This window comes from Hemiscyllium ocellatum, chromosome 21 (genome assembly GCF_020745735.1).
Source record: "Hemiscyllium ocellatum isolate sHemOce1 chromosome 21, sHemOce1.pat.X.cur, whole genome shotgun sequence".
In the NCBI taxonomy this organism is placed as follows: Eukaryota; Metazoa; Chordata; class Chondrichthyes; order Orectolobiformes; family Hemiscylliidae; genus Hemiscyllium; species Hemiscyllium ocellatum.
In genome coordinates, this window is record NC_083421.1 from 17810015 (window position 1) to 17825453 (window position 15439).

A 15439-nucleotide genomic window follows, 5' to 3' on the forward strand; every position below is an offset into this window, starting at 1 on the left:
TAATGTCTCTGTCTCTCTGCACCTTCTTCTGCTGTTGTGAAACTGTGTTCTGCATTCTGTTCTGTTAAGATTAAAATGATGCTGGAAAAGCACAGCAGGTCAGGCAGCAACCGAGGAGCAGGAAAATAGACGTTTCCGGCAAAAGTCCTTCATCAGGAATGTTACCCTGATGCACTTTGAACGGTACTATTGGTCTTTGGAGCATGCAAAACAACACTTTTCACTGTACCTCGGTACATGTGACAACAATTCAAACTCAAATTCTATATTCCATTTTGTTGCAATAAGCACTAATTTCCCACCATAATGTGGAGAAGCTAGATGACAAATTGACTCTGTTAAAAAGAATGCCCTAATTGCTTTTCCAATTTAAAACTCTTGGCTTCAGGAGCAGCCAGGACAAGTCAGCAATTAGAGTTGCCTCAAAGTGGTTTTTGACTGGTTTGGTGATATTCTTTGTGCTTCTGTCTTATCAGTCTGACCATTTTAAAGGCGGGTACGGAACAACAGTTGAAGCTTGAAAAGGAGAAGCTTGCGAATGTGTTAACGCAGCTGTGCAACAGTGAACATCTCCTCTTGTCCATTGAGAATGGGATTGACAATTTGTACTACACCCTATACGGCATTCCTGGTACCACTGAGGTCTGTGCTGTACCACTGGGTAACATCATTTCCATTTGTTATTGTGAAAGAAAATATTCAGTGTTACATTTACCATCCTGTCAACCATAATACTGAGGTACAATATTTACTTGGATGAGTGCAACTCTAACAACACACAAGAAGCTTGACACCATCCAGGACAATGCAGCTCGCTTGCTTGGCATGACATCCTCAAGCATCCACCCTCTCCACCACCAATGCTCAGTAGCAGCCGATGCACTACTTACAAGATACACTGCAGAAATTCACCAAAGATCCTCAGACTGCATCTTCCAAACCCACAACCACTTCTATCTAGAAAGACAAAAGCAGCAGATATATGGGATCAACACCACTTTCAAGTTCCCCTCCAAGCCACTCACCATTCTCACTTGGAAATATATTGCCATTCCTTCACTATGGTTGGGTCAAAATCCTAGAATTCCCTCCTTTATAGTATTGTGGATCAACCCACAGCACATGGACTGCTGCAGTTTGAAAAGCATCTCACCACCACCTTCTCAAGGGCAACTAGGGACAGGCAATAAATGCTGACCCAGCCATCAATGCTCACATTCCATAAATGAATAATACAATACAATAACTGGGCCAAGAGACAACACTGGAACTAGAGGAGGCCATTCGGTCCCTCCAGCTCTGCCATTCAATTAGATCACAAGTTGTGAATACCCTCAACTTGACTTAACCGATTGTGGCAGAAGTGGGTACTGCAGATGCTGGAGATTAGAGTCAAGATTAGGGTGGTGCTGGAAAAGCATAGCAGGTGCCAAGCAATGGCCCCATTCTCTTGGTGAAGAGCTTTTACCCGAAACGTTGATTTTCCTGCTCCTTGTATGCGGCCTGACCTGCTGTGCTTTTCCAGCACCACTCTAATCTTAACCAATTGTGAAAATTTCTCCTGAGCACTTGGTGCAACAAACAGCCAAGCCTTTTATTTCAGTCTTTCGAGTTCCAATCCTCCCCAGGAATCAAAACCCTTTTGGTAGAAAAATATGTGGTGAATGGTGAACCTTTGCTGCTGTTGATTTAAAGCTGAGATAATGACAGTGTTGAAAAACTGCCCACGCACTCCTACTGTGAGACCATAAGATTGAGCAGCAGAGGTAGGCCATTCAACTCTGCTCCACCATTCAGTGAGCTCATGGCTAATCTGATTATCTTTAATTCCACTTTGCTGCATTTTCCTCATGATCTTTGATACATGTACTGATGAAAGAATCTGTCCATTTAGGCCTTTAATATACTTAACGACACGGTATAAACAATCCTCTGTGATACTGAATCCACAGATTCACTACCTGCTGAGAAAAGAAGTCCCTCCTCATCTCTGTCTTATATGGGCCAGATTCTGAGATTGTACCCTCTGGTCCTTCGACTCAGCCACAAGGGGTAACAACTTCTGACACCTACCCTGTCTAGTTCCTGACAACTGGTGGTCCTTTCATCTTCGCGCATGGAGGACCCTAATGGGTTTCAGTCCCACAAACACTAACCCTCACTGGGGTTCAGTCCCACACACACTGACTCTCACTGGGGTACAGACACACACACACTGACTCTCACTGGGGTTCAGTCCCACACACTGACTCTCACTGGGGAACAGTCCCACACACACTGACTCTCACTGGGGAACAGTCCCACACACACTGACTCTCACTGGGGTTCAGTCCCACACACTGACTCTCACTGGGGAACAGTCCCACACACACTGACTCTCACTGGGGTACAGTCTCCCACACACACTGACTCTCACTGGGGAACAGTCCCACACACACTGACTCTCACTGGGGTACAGTCTCCCACACACACTGACTCTCACTGGGGAACAGTCCCACACACACTGACTCTCACTGGGGTACAGTCTCCCACACACACTGACTCTCACTGGGGAACAGTCCCACACACACTGACTCTCACTGGGGTTCAGTCCCACACACTGACTCTCACTGGGGTTCAGTCCCACACACTGACTCTCACTGGGGTTCAGTCCCACACACTGACTCTCACTGGGGTACTGTCCCACACACACTGACTCTCACTGGGGTTCAGTCCCACACACACTGACTCTCACTGGGGTACAGTCCCACACACTCACTGACTCTCACTGGGGTACAGTCCCACACACGCTGACTCTCACTGGGGTACAGTGCCACACACACCGCCTCTCACTGGGGAACAGTCCCACACACACTGACCCTCACTAGGGTTCAGTCCCACACACACTGACCCTCACTGGGGTTCAGTCTCTCACACACTGACTCCTACTGGGGTACAGTCCCACACACGCTGACTCTCACTAGGGTACAGTCCCACACATGCTGACTTTCACTTGGGGACTGTTCCACACACACTGACTCTCACTGGGGTACAGTCCCACACACTGACTCCTACTAGGGTACAGTCCCACACACGCTGACTCCTACTGGGGTACAGTCCCACACACGCTGACTCTCACTAGGGTACAGTCCCACACATGCTGACTTTCACTTGGGGACTGTTCCACACACACTGACTCTCACTGGGGTACAGTCCCACACACTGACTCCTACTAGGGTACAGTCCCACACACGCTGACTCTCACTGGGGTACTCTCACTGGGATACAGTCCCACACATGCTGACTCTCACTGGGGTATAGTCCCACACACGCTGACTTTCACTTGGGGACAGTCCCACACACGCTGACTCTCACTGGGGTACTGTCCCACACACACTGACCCTCACTGGGGGACAGTCCCACACACACTGAGTCTCACTGGGGTATAGTCCCACACGCACTGAGTCTCACTGGGATACAGTCCCACACACACTGACTGTCACTGAGGTACAGTCCCACACATACAGTATCATAGGGGTACAGTCCCACACACACTGACTCTCACTGGGATATAGTCCCACACACACTGACTCTTACTGGGGTACAGTTCCACACATACTGACTCTCACTGGGATACAGTCCCATATGCACTGTCTCTCACTGGGGTACTGTCCCACACACACTGACTCTCACTGGGGTACAGGGTCCCACACACACGGACTCTCACTGAGGTACAGTTCCACACTCACTGACTCACTGGGGTATAGTCCCACACACACTAACTCTTATTGGGGTATAGTCCCACACACACTGACTCACTGGGGTTTGTCCCACACACACTGACTGACTCTTATTGGGGCACAGTCCCACACACACTGACTCTCACTGGGGTACAGTCCCACACACACTGACTCACTGGGGTACAGTCCCACACACACTGACTCTCACTGGGGTACAGTCCCACACACACTGACTCTCATTGGGGTACAGTCCCACACACACGCATTGAATCACTGGGGTACAGTTTGGCTAATATGTGTCTCAACCCCAGTCACACCCACACCCCTAGTCCCTCATCTTTTGAAGACATTTTGAATCAATTCGCTCATCCAGTTTAAGATATGCATCTGTATACAGATCTTCTGTCCCAGAAGATGGACACTAACTGTACAAGGAAGTAAATACCCTCATTTCTTTGAGATATTTACTTTCTTGTACTTTTAATTGATTTCTTCTGCAAGGGTCGTTTACTGCACTTTAGTTTTGGTGAATAGCATCTGAACAGGAAACATTTATTGCCCTTGAGAAGGTGGTGGTGAGCTGCCTTCTTGAACCACTGCAGAACTTGTGCTATAAGTAGACCCACAATGCTAATAGGGAGGGAATTCTAGGATTTTGACCCAGCCACAATGAAAAAATGGCGATATATTTCCAAGTCAGGATGGTGAGTGGTTTGGAGGGGAACTTGAAGACGGTGATAGTCCCATGTATCTGTTGCCGTTGCCTTCCAGATGGAAGTGGTCATGGAAGCTGCTGTCTAAAGATCTTTGACAAATTTCTGCAGTGCACCTTGTAGATGGTACTGACTGCTGCTACTGAACGTCGGTGGAAGACAGTGGATACTTGTGGATCTGGTGCCAGTCAAACGGGTGCATTGTCCTGGATGGTGTCAAACCTCTTGATTGTTGTTGAAGCTGCACTGATTCAGGCAAGCGGGAGTATTCCATTATACTCCTGATTTGTACCTTGTAGATGGTGAACAGGCTTTGGGGAGTCAGGAGGAATACTCACTGCAGTATTCCTAGCTCCTGACCTGCTCTTGGAGCCACTGTATTTATGTGGTGTGGCCAGCTGAATTTCTGGTCAATGGTAAATTCCAAGATGTTGATAATGGGGGACACAGCGATGGTAACATCATTGAATGGCAAGGGACAGTGGTTAGATTGTCTCTTATTGAAGATGGTTATTGCTTGTGCTGAATGGAACTGTACCGGCAGTAAACAATCCAGCTGGCTCTGTTTTGTGTCTCAGATGTCTACTAGTGAACCACAGGACACCTATGAGAAGTTACAAATCTGTGAGGAAAAGTTAATTTTCTTGGAGAACAAAGTTAGCAACTTCGTCATTGACGAGTGGATGTCAACTGAACAACAGAAGGTAATGTGCAGTCACATTACCGTGAATCTCATTGTATCCCTGGTCTGAACTGTCCTCAGTGTGAGTGGAGGTGCTGGAGTTGGACTGGAGTGGACAGAGTTAAAAATCGCACGACACTGAGTTATAGTCCAACAGGTTTATTTGAAAATACTAGCTTTCAGACTGGTGCTCCTTCATCAGGTAGCTAATGGGGCAGGATACATAGGACACAGAATTTATAAGTAAAATGTCAAAGTGACATACAACTGATTTATGTGCGTGTGAGGGAGAGAGAAAGTGGGAGTGTGTGATTATGCATATACTTATACACTCTCTCCCTCTCTCCCACAGGGAGACACACACACACTCTCACTCTCTCTCTCCCCCACACAAACACTTTCCCTCTCCCTCGCACACACACTTAAGTCCATGGGGTGAATTTGCATTTGCAGATTTGTAATTGCAGGTACATTCTATTTTGTTCAAAAAGCACACAATCTGTAGGCAGTCAATCCATGGGACATTTTATAAATTCCTACTTTGGAAATAAAACCAGTCTGACTGTATACAGACAGACTCTAACCTCTCGCCTTTAATGTATTGTCTGAGCTGAGATGGCACCGGTTTTCTATGTACTGATAAAATCTTCAGTTATCTCAGTGATGTGACTTGAAAGAAATTCTGGGATTTATAAATCAATCAGTCAAAACCTGTATCCCCATTCTCAGTGATCAAAGACTTAACAACCATTTAGGTTTGTGTAACACATTGCCTCAGTTAGAGGGCACTTTGATCTTTTACTATAAATTCTGTGTGCTATGTATCCTGTCCTATTAGCTACCTGATGAAGGAGCAGTGTTCCGAAAGCTTGTACTTTCAAATTGTAACTTGGTGTTTGATGATGTTTAATTCCAGTGTGAGTGAGGGATTTATGCTGCCATTGGGCCCTTTATGTTTTAGTAGGCAGAAGGAATACACTAAATGGGGAAGTTTTAAAAGTAGAAGGGCAAAAGACTTCCAGAGTAGGAGAACAAGGTAATATATTGGTCCTCAGCTGTATAACTACAAACTCCACATCCCAAAGTAATGACAGTAAATCTCCTTTCAGCCAGCTTTAGGCCATTGTTGGGGAAGTCAAGAATCTCAGAGACATAGTGACGCATTGGAGATTTTGAAAGAAATGGATAATTGGATTCTGCTGACACATTTGACATTGTAGTAAACAGTGGGACACAGCTCCTAAACAGAAAGGCAAAAGGGAATTAGTTTAAACTATTTCACACAAGATGAATAAGGGGTTTGGGGCAGAGTGTAATAGCTTTTAACAACTTTAGGAGAGTGTGCGATTAGGAGGTTTTAGTCTTCAGAACCAGCTGTAGAATCTTATCAAGCAAGTGTTCATTACTAACTTACTTCCAAGGTGTCTGAATCCAATATTGGGTCTTGGGAGAGGACAGCAAAGTAGACAATATACATCTTAGAAGAGCCAGAAAACTCAAGATTAATGCAGCCTGAGACTGTGTTTTATGACTTAATTGTCAAACACAGTTCACCTATCTCGGCTGCAGATATGAACATTTGCAACATCATTCCAGTCATCCAGTCACAAAATAAACCAATTACAAAATAAACTGACTATCCAACCTATCCTTTATTAACTTGTCAAGTTGATAAGAATTAATTTGTCTTTCTTATCTAATTCAGTTAACAGAATTAATTGAGAAGACATTTGGTGAGAATGAAATGAACAGAAATGTCATGGTTGATGTAGATGACTTTGAAATCCACGGTAAGTGTTCCACACAGTTTCCCAGACCGAGGGCTGATGTACAATTAGAGCTGTCTCTTTATTCTTTTTTTCATGAAGATGCATGGAATGAGGTTGAATGACTTCATCCTCCTGCCTCATCCCTAGCCCCTGAAGTATGGCTTGTGAGACCATGCAAAATCCTCATTGTCTAGACCTAAAGGGATAAAGATGGTTTCAGCCCTGGATGGAGAGCTCATATTTCACCTTAACAGACTTTTTGGTACAAGATCTAAAATCAATGGGCTTCAGGGTGGGTTGGCTAGATGGATACAAAACTATCTTGGTCATAGAGGGTAGCAGTGGAAGGGTGTTTTTCAGAATGGTGACCAGTAACTAGTGGTGTTCCACAGAGATCAGTCTGAGGTCCTGTGTTGTTTGTAATACATATATAAATGATCTGGAGGGAAATGTGGGTGGTCTGATGAGTAAGTTTGCAGATGACACGAAGATTGTTGGAGTTGCTGATAGTGTCAACGATTGTGAAAGCATACAACAGGATATAGGTAGATTGGTGACTTGGGCACAGAAATGGCAGATGGGAGTTTAATCCAGACAAAGGCAAGGTGATGCATTTTGGAGGATCGCATTTCGGTGTGAATTATACTGTAAATACTAGGACCTTTAGTAACATTAACATACAGACGGGCATGCAGGTCCACAACTCCCTAAACGTGGCAGCACATGTGGCCAAGGTGATTAAGGAGACAGATGGCGTGCCTGCCTTCATCAGCTGGGGTATGGATTACAAGAGTTGACAAACCACGTGCAGCTATATAAAACCCTTGTTCAGCCGCATTTGGAGAACTGTATGCAGTTTTGGTCACCACAATACCAGAAGGAGGGAGAGGGTGAAGGTTCACCAGGATGTTACCAGTCTTGAGGGCGTTGGCTATGAGGAAAGGTTAAAAAGTTTAGGATTGTTTTCACTGGAAAGACAGTGGCTGAGAGGAGATCTGATAAAAATCTACAAAATTATGAGAGGCATATTATGAGAGGTTATTGAGGCTTTTTCCCAGGATTGATGTCTCAATTATGAGGGGGCACAGGTTTGAGGTGAGAGAGGGAAACGTTTAAGGGAGATGTGTGAGGGAAGTTTTTCACACAGAGATTGGTAGGAGCCCAGAACACACTGCCAGAAGTGGTGGTGGAAGCAGGTACCTTGGTGACATTTAAGAGGCATCTGGACGGTGACATGAATAGGGAGGGAACAGAGGGATAGGGACCAAGTAAGGGCAGAAGGTTTGTTCATGAGTTTAGTTAGGACGTGATGATTGGCACAGGCTTGGAGAGCTGAAAGGCCTGTTCCTTTGCTGTAGTTCAGTTTTGTTCTTTTGTTCTTAATCAAACTGAAAATCCTTCCAGTTCTTTCCACTATCCTCCAGGAGAATGGCATGAGGATACAGCGCAAATTCTTTGCTCATGTTTCATTCAAAATGTGTATCACTGCCCACTCTTGGCTTTAAAACATTTCATATTTTCAGATAATGTACAAACAACAGCTTGTTGACAGACAGTTGAGACAGAGAGAGATAAAAGAGATGAAAAATAATAAAAACACTTCATAGAATCACTACAGTGTGGAAGCCAAGGCATTTGGCCCATTGAGTCCATAATGACTCTCCAAAGAACACCCACCTATCCCTGTAACCCTGTGTTTCCCACAGCTAATCCACCTAGCCTGCACATCCCTCGAAACAGTGGGCAATTTAGCATGGCCAATCCGACTAACCTGTACATTTGTGGACTGTGGGAGGAAACCAGAACACCTGGAGGCATAGGGAGAATATGCAGTCTCCACACAGAGAGTCACCCAAGGCTGGAATTGAACTCAGGGTCCCTGAAGGAGTGAGGCAGCAGTGCTAACCACTGTACCACCCCTTTTATTTGGCATTTTCAAAAATAATTCAAATCTGAAGGATTGAATCCATGCAGTTGTAAGAGCCGGAGAGTTTGTTCGGCATTAAGACGCCCATTCTAACTGCCTGCCACCTTCACTGATCTGTGCACACACGTACACAGCTACCTCTGAGTCATCAAGATCCACACCACAGATACAGGCCCTTTGGCCTATCACATCTGTGCCAGTTAAAAATAACCACCTAAATATTCTACTCCCGGCTGGCCCCATTCGGATTCAGTTGCAACCCCCTGTGGGAGGTCCCCATGCTCCTGCATTCCCTTTTGAGTTGTACCCTGTATTTTCTATTGTTTTTAAAGGTTCTTCTGATCAAAGTGCACCACGTCACTGTGTTTCTCTGTGTTGAACCTCATCTGCCCACGCCACCAACTTGTCAATGTCCTGATGGAGCCACCACACTGTCCTCCTCCCAGTCTACAATTCTTCCCAGGTTTAATGTCATCCAAAAACCTTGAAACTGTCCCACGCACACCAGATCTAGATCATCAATATATTTCAGGGAGAACAAAGGTCCCAACAACTGGCAAACTCCACTGCATACGTTCCTCCATCCCGAAAAATATCCATTGGTCATTGATCTCTGTTTCACATTTCTCAGCCAATTTTGTAGCTACTGCTACTGTATCATTGCTACTGTACCTTTTATGCAATAACTGATTACATTCCATACACAAGAGTTGTGTGGTACTTTATCAAACACCTTTTGGAAATCTGTGTATATATTTCTGAAAAGTGTTACCTTCATCAAGCCTTTCTGTTATTCTTTGAAAAATCTCAAATGCAGTCTAGATATAATGGAATATATTGCCTGGGAATATGGTAGAGACAGGTTCAGTTGAGGTGTTAAAGAGCACGTTGGATGATTATTTGGTCAGAAATAGTGTGCAGGGATATGGGGAAAAAGCAAGAGATTGGCACCTGGTAATAACCTTAATTTGAGGAGCTGGTGTAGTCACGATGGGCTGAATGGCTACCTCTACACGATAACACTTCTGTGATTCAGTGATTTTCATTGTTCTTACAGATGGCCCATGACCATTGTCACACAATAGGGCTCACTGTTCACCCCCTCACATCTCACTGTGATAGAATAGGATTCTTTCACATTTATTCTTCAGAATTTCACTCTGACACTGAGAAGTCTGCACATCTGTTGTAGTTCTAGGGTCTTTTATATTCTCATGTATTAGAAAAGATCACCTGACCTTTTAACTTCAATCCATTCTAAAATAAAATTACTATTCTTCATGTAATAACAAGGGGCAGCACGGTGGCTCAGTGGTTAGTACTTCTGCCTCACAGCACCAGGGACCTGGGTTCCATTCCAGCCTCGGGCAACTATTTGTGTGGGGTTTGCACATTCTCCTCGTGTCTGTGTGGGTTTCTTCCCACAATCCAAAGATGTGCAGGTTGGTGAAATGGCCATATTAAATTGCCCACTGTATTCAAGGATGTGTAGGTTAAGTGCAGTGGTCGGGTCTAAATTTAGGATCCTAGGGTAAGCGAATTGGTCTGGGTGGGTTACACTGTGGAGGGTCAGTATGGATTTGTTGGGCTGAAGGGCCAGTTCCCACACTACAGGGATTCTTCTATAAAAGAGTAAGGAAACTTGACTGAAAAGGAATGTCATTTCTGATTGAACACAAAAACAGAGCCACTCGTGGTGGACATAGGTTTGTCACAGCCTGCAGACCCATCACTGGGTTGGCTTTATTTCTGAATCAACCTGTTCACAGATGTTATTACACACCTCTGGAGCAGGTAGGACTTGAACCCAGGCTGCCTAGCTCCCAGGAAGGGACATTACTGCTGGATCACAAGAGTCCATTCTCTGCGTCTGCTTTGTATTATTTTTGCGTCTGGGTTTGCTTTATAATATTTTCAAATCCACCTGTTCAGAAACATACTGGCTCACCTCTGAAGCAGGTGGGACTTAAACCTAGGGCTCATAGCTTGGAGGCTGGGACATTACCACTGCACTACAAGAGACTCCCACCTGGGTCTGATTTCCACTTTTTTCTAATCAACCTCCTCAGAGATGCAGTGGTCAGCACTGCTCCCTAACACATGAGGGACCCGGGTTCGATTCCAGCCTCGGGCAACTGTCTTCGTGGAGTTTGCACATTCTCCCCGTGTCTGCGTGGGTTTCCTCCGGGTGCTCCAAAGATGTGCAGGTCAGGTGAATTGGCCATGCTAAATTGCCCAGAGTGTTCAGGGATGTTCAGGCTGTTTAGCCATGGGAAATGCAGCGTTACAGGTACAGAGTAAGAGTAAGTCTGGGTGGGCTGGTCTTCAGAGGGTTGGTGTGAACTCTAGGGATGAGTGGTCTGCTTTCATTCTGTAAGGATTCTATTATTCCATAAGATATCATTATACACCACTGGAGCAGATGGGATGTGAACTGAGGCCTCCTAGCTCAGAGGCAAGGATATTCTACCACCGCGCTACAAAAGCCCTTAACACAGGCCTCATTTTCTTTCTTAATTTACATGCAAAGTGCGGAAGGGCAAATCAGGGAGAGATAAGGATAAGAACACAGTTCTTTAATGTTTTTAATTTTTTATTAACCTATTTCTCTAATCAACCGGTTCAAAGATGTTATTACATACCTTGGAAACGGGCGGGACTTGAAACTTCCTGTCCAGGGATAGAGATACCACCACTGTACCACAACAGTGCCCTCATCCTGACCTCATTTTCAATTTTTTTTATCTTACCTTTTATTTGAATCAACCTGTTCAGAGATGTCATTACACACCTCTGGAACAGGGTGGACTTGAACCCAGACCTCCGATGCAGGAGGAAGGGATGTTACCACTGTGCCACAAGAGGGCCCCAAACCAGGCTCAGGTGATGAGTTCCAAGTGGGCAGGCTATTGCCTGTTACCAAGGGAACAGCTCCACAGGTAGATGAATTAGTGATTCACCATGGGCCTTGTAAGGGTTATTGCCGTTCATATTGAATGTGATGCGCACTTTTTCTTCGTATGTGCATTTTGTGGCTACCTATCACATTTGTATACCAACTCCACACTCTACCGTTTGTTTCAGTAAGATTCTGTGATCGTACTTATAATACAAACTTTACTGCCAGCCAGCCCATGCTGTCTACACTGGTCTACAAAAAGCTACCCTGCCCAAGCCGGTTCTTGTTGCAGCACAGCATCTGGAGGAGCAGGGAACCTTCCCAAATTTCCTGACTTCTGCCTTTTTAGCAGCAAATGGCGTGCTGCTGGAATTGATTTACAACTGATTCATTGTCAGAACTGATGGCCTCAGTATTCTCTATATAACAAAGTATGGTGCTTGTACCATTCACTCAGGCCCCCAGTAACTGGTCCAGAGCACCACGTAATCAGTCCAGAATCGAGTACCATTGGGAATTGTGTCCAATTCTCCGATTCTTCTCTTCCAGATGATTTGGACTTTTTAGCAGCAGGAACGGACGGTATTCTCACAAGAGAAGAAATTAAACGACGGAGTGAACTTCTTGTGCAAGACAAGACCCGGATAGTGAGGAGAGTGAAGAAGAAGGGCAGGAAACGCTATGTCAGCAAGAAGAAAATTATTTGTGATATGGGTTTGTGAGAACAGCTCAGTCCCAAACACTGAAAATAAACGGCTGTCTATTTACTTTCAAAACAAACCGCTTCTTCCTTGTTACCACAGCAAAATACGGGGGATGAGGGAAATCTGAATTTCAAACACAAAGTCCTTGAAATACTCAGCAGATGAGGAAACATCGGTGGAGGGAGAAACAGAGTGAATGTTTCATATTGATGCTGTGGCACCAGAAGTGGGCACTGTCCGGGACGTGACAGATTTAAAACTGGGAGGGGGGAGATGAGAAAAGAAACCAAAAGGCAAGGTCAATAATGCTTTAGAAGGCAGGAGAGATGAACTCACAGAAAGGTTGATACTAAAAGCCAAAGGAAATGGTGTCAGAACAAGTGAAGAATCGAAATTTCTTTCCAGAGGTGGTTGAAATGGAAAGGCAAATTACCACCAAAAAGATGCCAACCTAAACAGGGGGTGGGATTTACACTTTATAATCAGATAATTGAATTACACATCGATTCAACATGCTGTGGAAGTGCCTGTTGCAAAAATGTGGGAATGATGCTCAACTTTATTATGAGCCTCATTGAAACATGATCAGACGGTGACCAGAGAGTGAAGGCTGAGTGATGAATTAAGCAGCATGAAGAGCAGAAAACTGGGAATGTGTGTGAATGAGGACAGTGAGATGAGAGTGTGTGTGTGTGAATGTGGACAGTGAGATGAGAGTGTGTGTGAGTGAATGAGGACAGTGAGATGAGAGTGTGTGTGAGTGAGGACAGTGAGATGAGAGTGTGTGTGAATGGGGACAGTGAGATGAGAGTGTGTGTGAGTGAGGACAGTGAGATGAGAGTGTGTGTGTGTGTGTGAATGGGGACAGTGAGATGAGAGTGTGTGTGAATGTGGACAGTGAGATGAGAGTGTGTGTGAGTGAATGAGGACAGTGAGATGAGAGTGTGTGTGAGTGAATGAGGACAGTGAGATGAGAGTGTGTGTGAATGGGGACAGTGAGATGAGAGTGTGTGTGTGTGTGTGAATGAGGACAGTGAGATGAGAGTGTGTGTGAATGGGGACAGTGAGATGAGAGTGTGTGTGAATGGGGACAGTGAGATGAGAGTGTGTGTGAGTGAGGACAGTGAGATGAGAGTGTGTGTGTGTGTGTGAATGGGGACAGTGAGATGAGAGTGTGTGTGTGTGTGTGAATGGGGACAGTGAGATGAGAGTGTGTGTGAATGTGGACAGTGAGATGAGAGTGTGTGTGAGTGAATGAGGACAGTGAGATGAGAGTGTGTGTGAATGGGGACAGTGAGATGAGAGTGTGTGTGAATGACGACAGTGAGATGAGAGTGTGTGTGAATGGGGACAGTGAGATGAGAGTGTGTGTGAATGTGGACAGTGAGATGAGAGTGTGAGTGAATGGGGACAGTGAGATGAGAGTGTGTGTGAGTGAGGACAGTGAGATGAGAGTGTGAGTGAATGACGACAGTGAGATGAGAGTGTGTGTGAATGGGGACAGTGAGATGAGAGTGTGTGTGAATGTGGACAGTGAGATGAGAGTGTGAGTGAATGGGGACAGTGAGATGAGAGTGTGTGTGAGTGAATGACGACAGTGAGATGAGAGTGTGTGTGAATGGGGACAGTGAGATGAGAGTGTGTGTGAATGTGGACAGTGAGATGAGAGTGTGAGTGAATGTGGACAGTGAGATGAGAGTGTGTGTGAATGTGGACAGTGAGATGAGAGTGTGTGTGAGTGAGGACAGTGAGATGAGAGTGTGTGTGAATGGGGACAGTGAGATGAGAGTGTGAGTGAATGGGGTCAGTGAGATGAGAGTGTGTGTGAATGGGGACAGTGAGATGAGAGTGTGTGTGAATGGGGACAGTGAGATGAGAGTGTGTGTGACTGGGGACAGTCAGGTGAATGGAGGAGTGACTGGGGACATGGAAACATAGACCCTGTTCCCTCTTTCTCCCAATACTCTTTAATCTCTTTCGCTCTCCAAACTATATCTAACTCCTCTCTGTGAGATGTACAGGCACCAGTCAGGGGTTTGGGTAGGGTCTTCGGCTGACCATGTCAATGCCGACCAAGCACCAGTGTATACTAATCCCATTTAACCACACTAGATCTGTATCTTACTATGACCTGGCACTTTAAGAGTACCTGCCTCCACCACCCTCCTGTAGAATCAGAGAATGCCTACAGTGTGAAAGCAGACTATTCAGCCCATCGAGTGTACACTGACCCTTGGAAGAGCATTTCACCCAGACCCACACCCCTCCCTTATCCCTGTAATCCTTCATCCACTTAGCCTGGACATTATGGGCAATTTGTCATTGCCAAACCACTCTGAGGCAGCACATTCCATATTTCTACCACCCTTTGGGTGACAGACGATTTTTCTCAGATGTCTTCTCAATCACTTTTCTTGAAGTTGTACCCTCTGGTCTTCGGAGAAAGTGATGACTGCAGATACTGGAGCTCAGAGTCGGGAATGTAGTGCTGGCAAAGCATAGCAGGTCAGGCAGCACCCGAGAAACAGAAGAGTCAACGTTTCGGACATGAGCCCTTCATCATCTATTCTTCTGCTCCTCAGATGTTGCCTGACCTGCTGTGCTTTTCCCCTCTGCTCTTAGGCACAGCTGCCATGGGCAAGAGATTCTCATGATCTACCTTGACTATGCTTGTCATAACTTTGTCTACCTCAATCAGATCCCCTCTGAGCCTCATCTCAGTGAAAACAAACCTAGCCCATCCAGTCTATCTTCATAACTGAAACTTTCCATCCCAGGCCATATCCTGGTGAATCCCCTCTGCACTCTCTCCAGTGCTCTCCCGTCCTTTTGATACAGTTGCAAACTACATACAGTATTCCATCTTTGGCCTAACCTACGTTTTGTATGTTTGGACCAAGGCTACCCTTCTCCTATATTCAATGCCCCGATAATAAACAGAAACATCCTGTCTGCCTTCTTCACCACCTTGTCTATCTGTGCTGGCACCTACAGGTTATTCTTCAGGACGGGGGGGGCGATGGGTG

General features: G+C 45.4%; 1 protein-coding gene across 1 annotated transcript in view; it reads left to right on the forward strand.

Annotated features, from left to right (window-relative positions):
- Window positions 1-15439, forward strand: part of LOC132825629 (coiled-coil domain-containing protein 183-like) — a 100332-nt gene that overhangs the window by 79554 nt on the left and 5339 nt on the right. The window contains exons 10-13 of the mRNA XM_060840995.1: window positions 493-642; window positions 5011-5136; window positions 6820-6904; window positions 12259-12392. Of these exons, the coding sequence (XP_060696978.1) occupies window positions 493-642; window positions 5011-5136; window positions 6820-6904; window positions 12259-12392 (495 nt within the window). The remainder of the gene's footprint in view (window positions 1-492; window positions 643-5010; window positions 5137-6819; window positions 6905-12258; window positions 12393-15439) is intronic.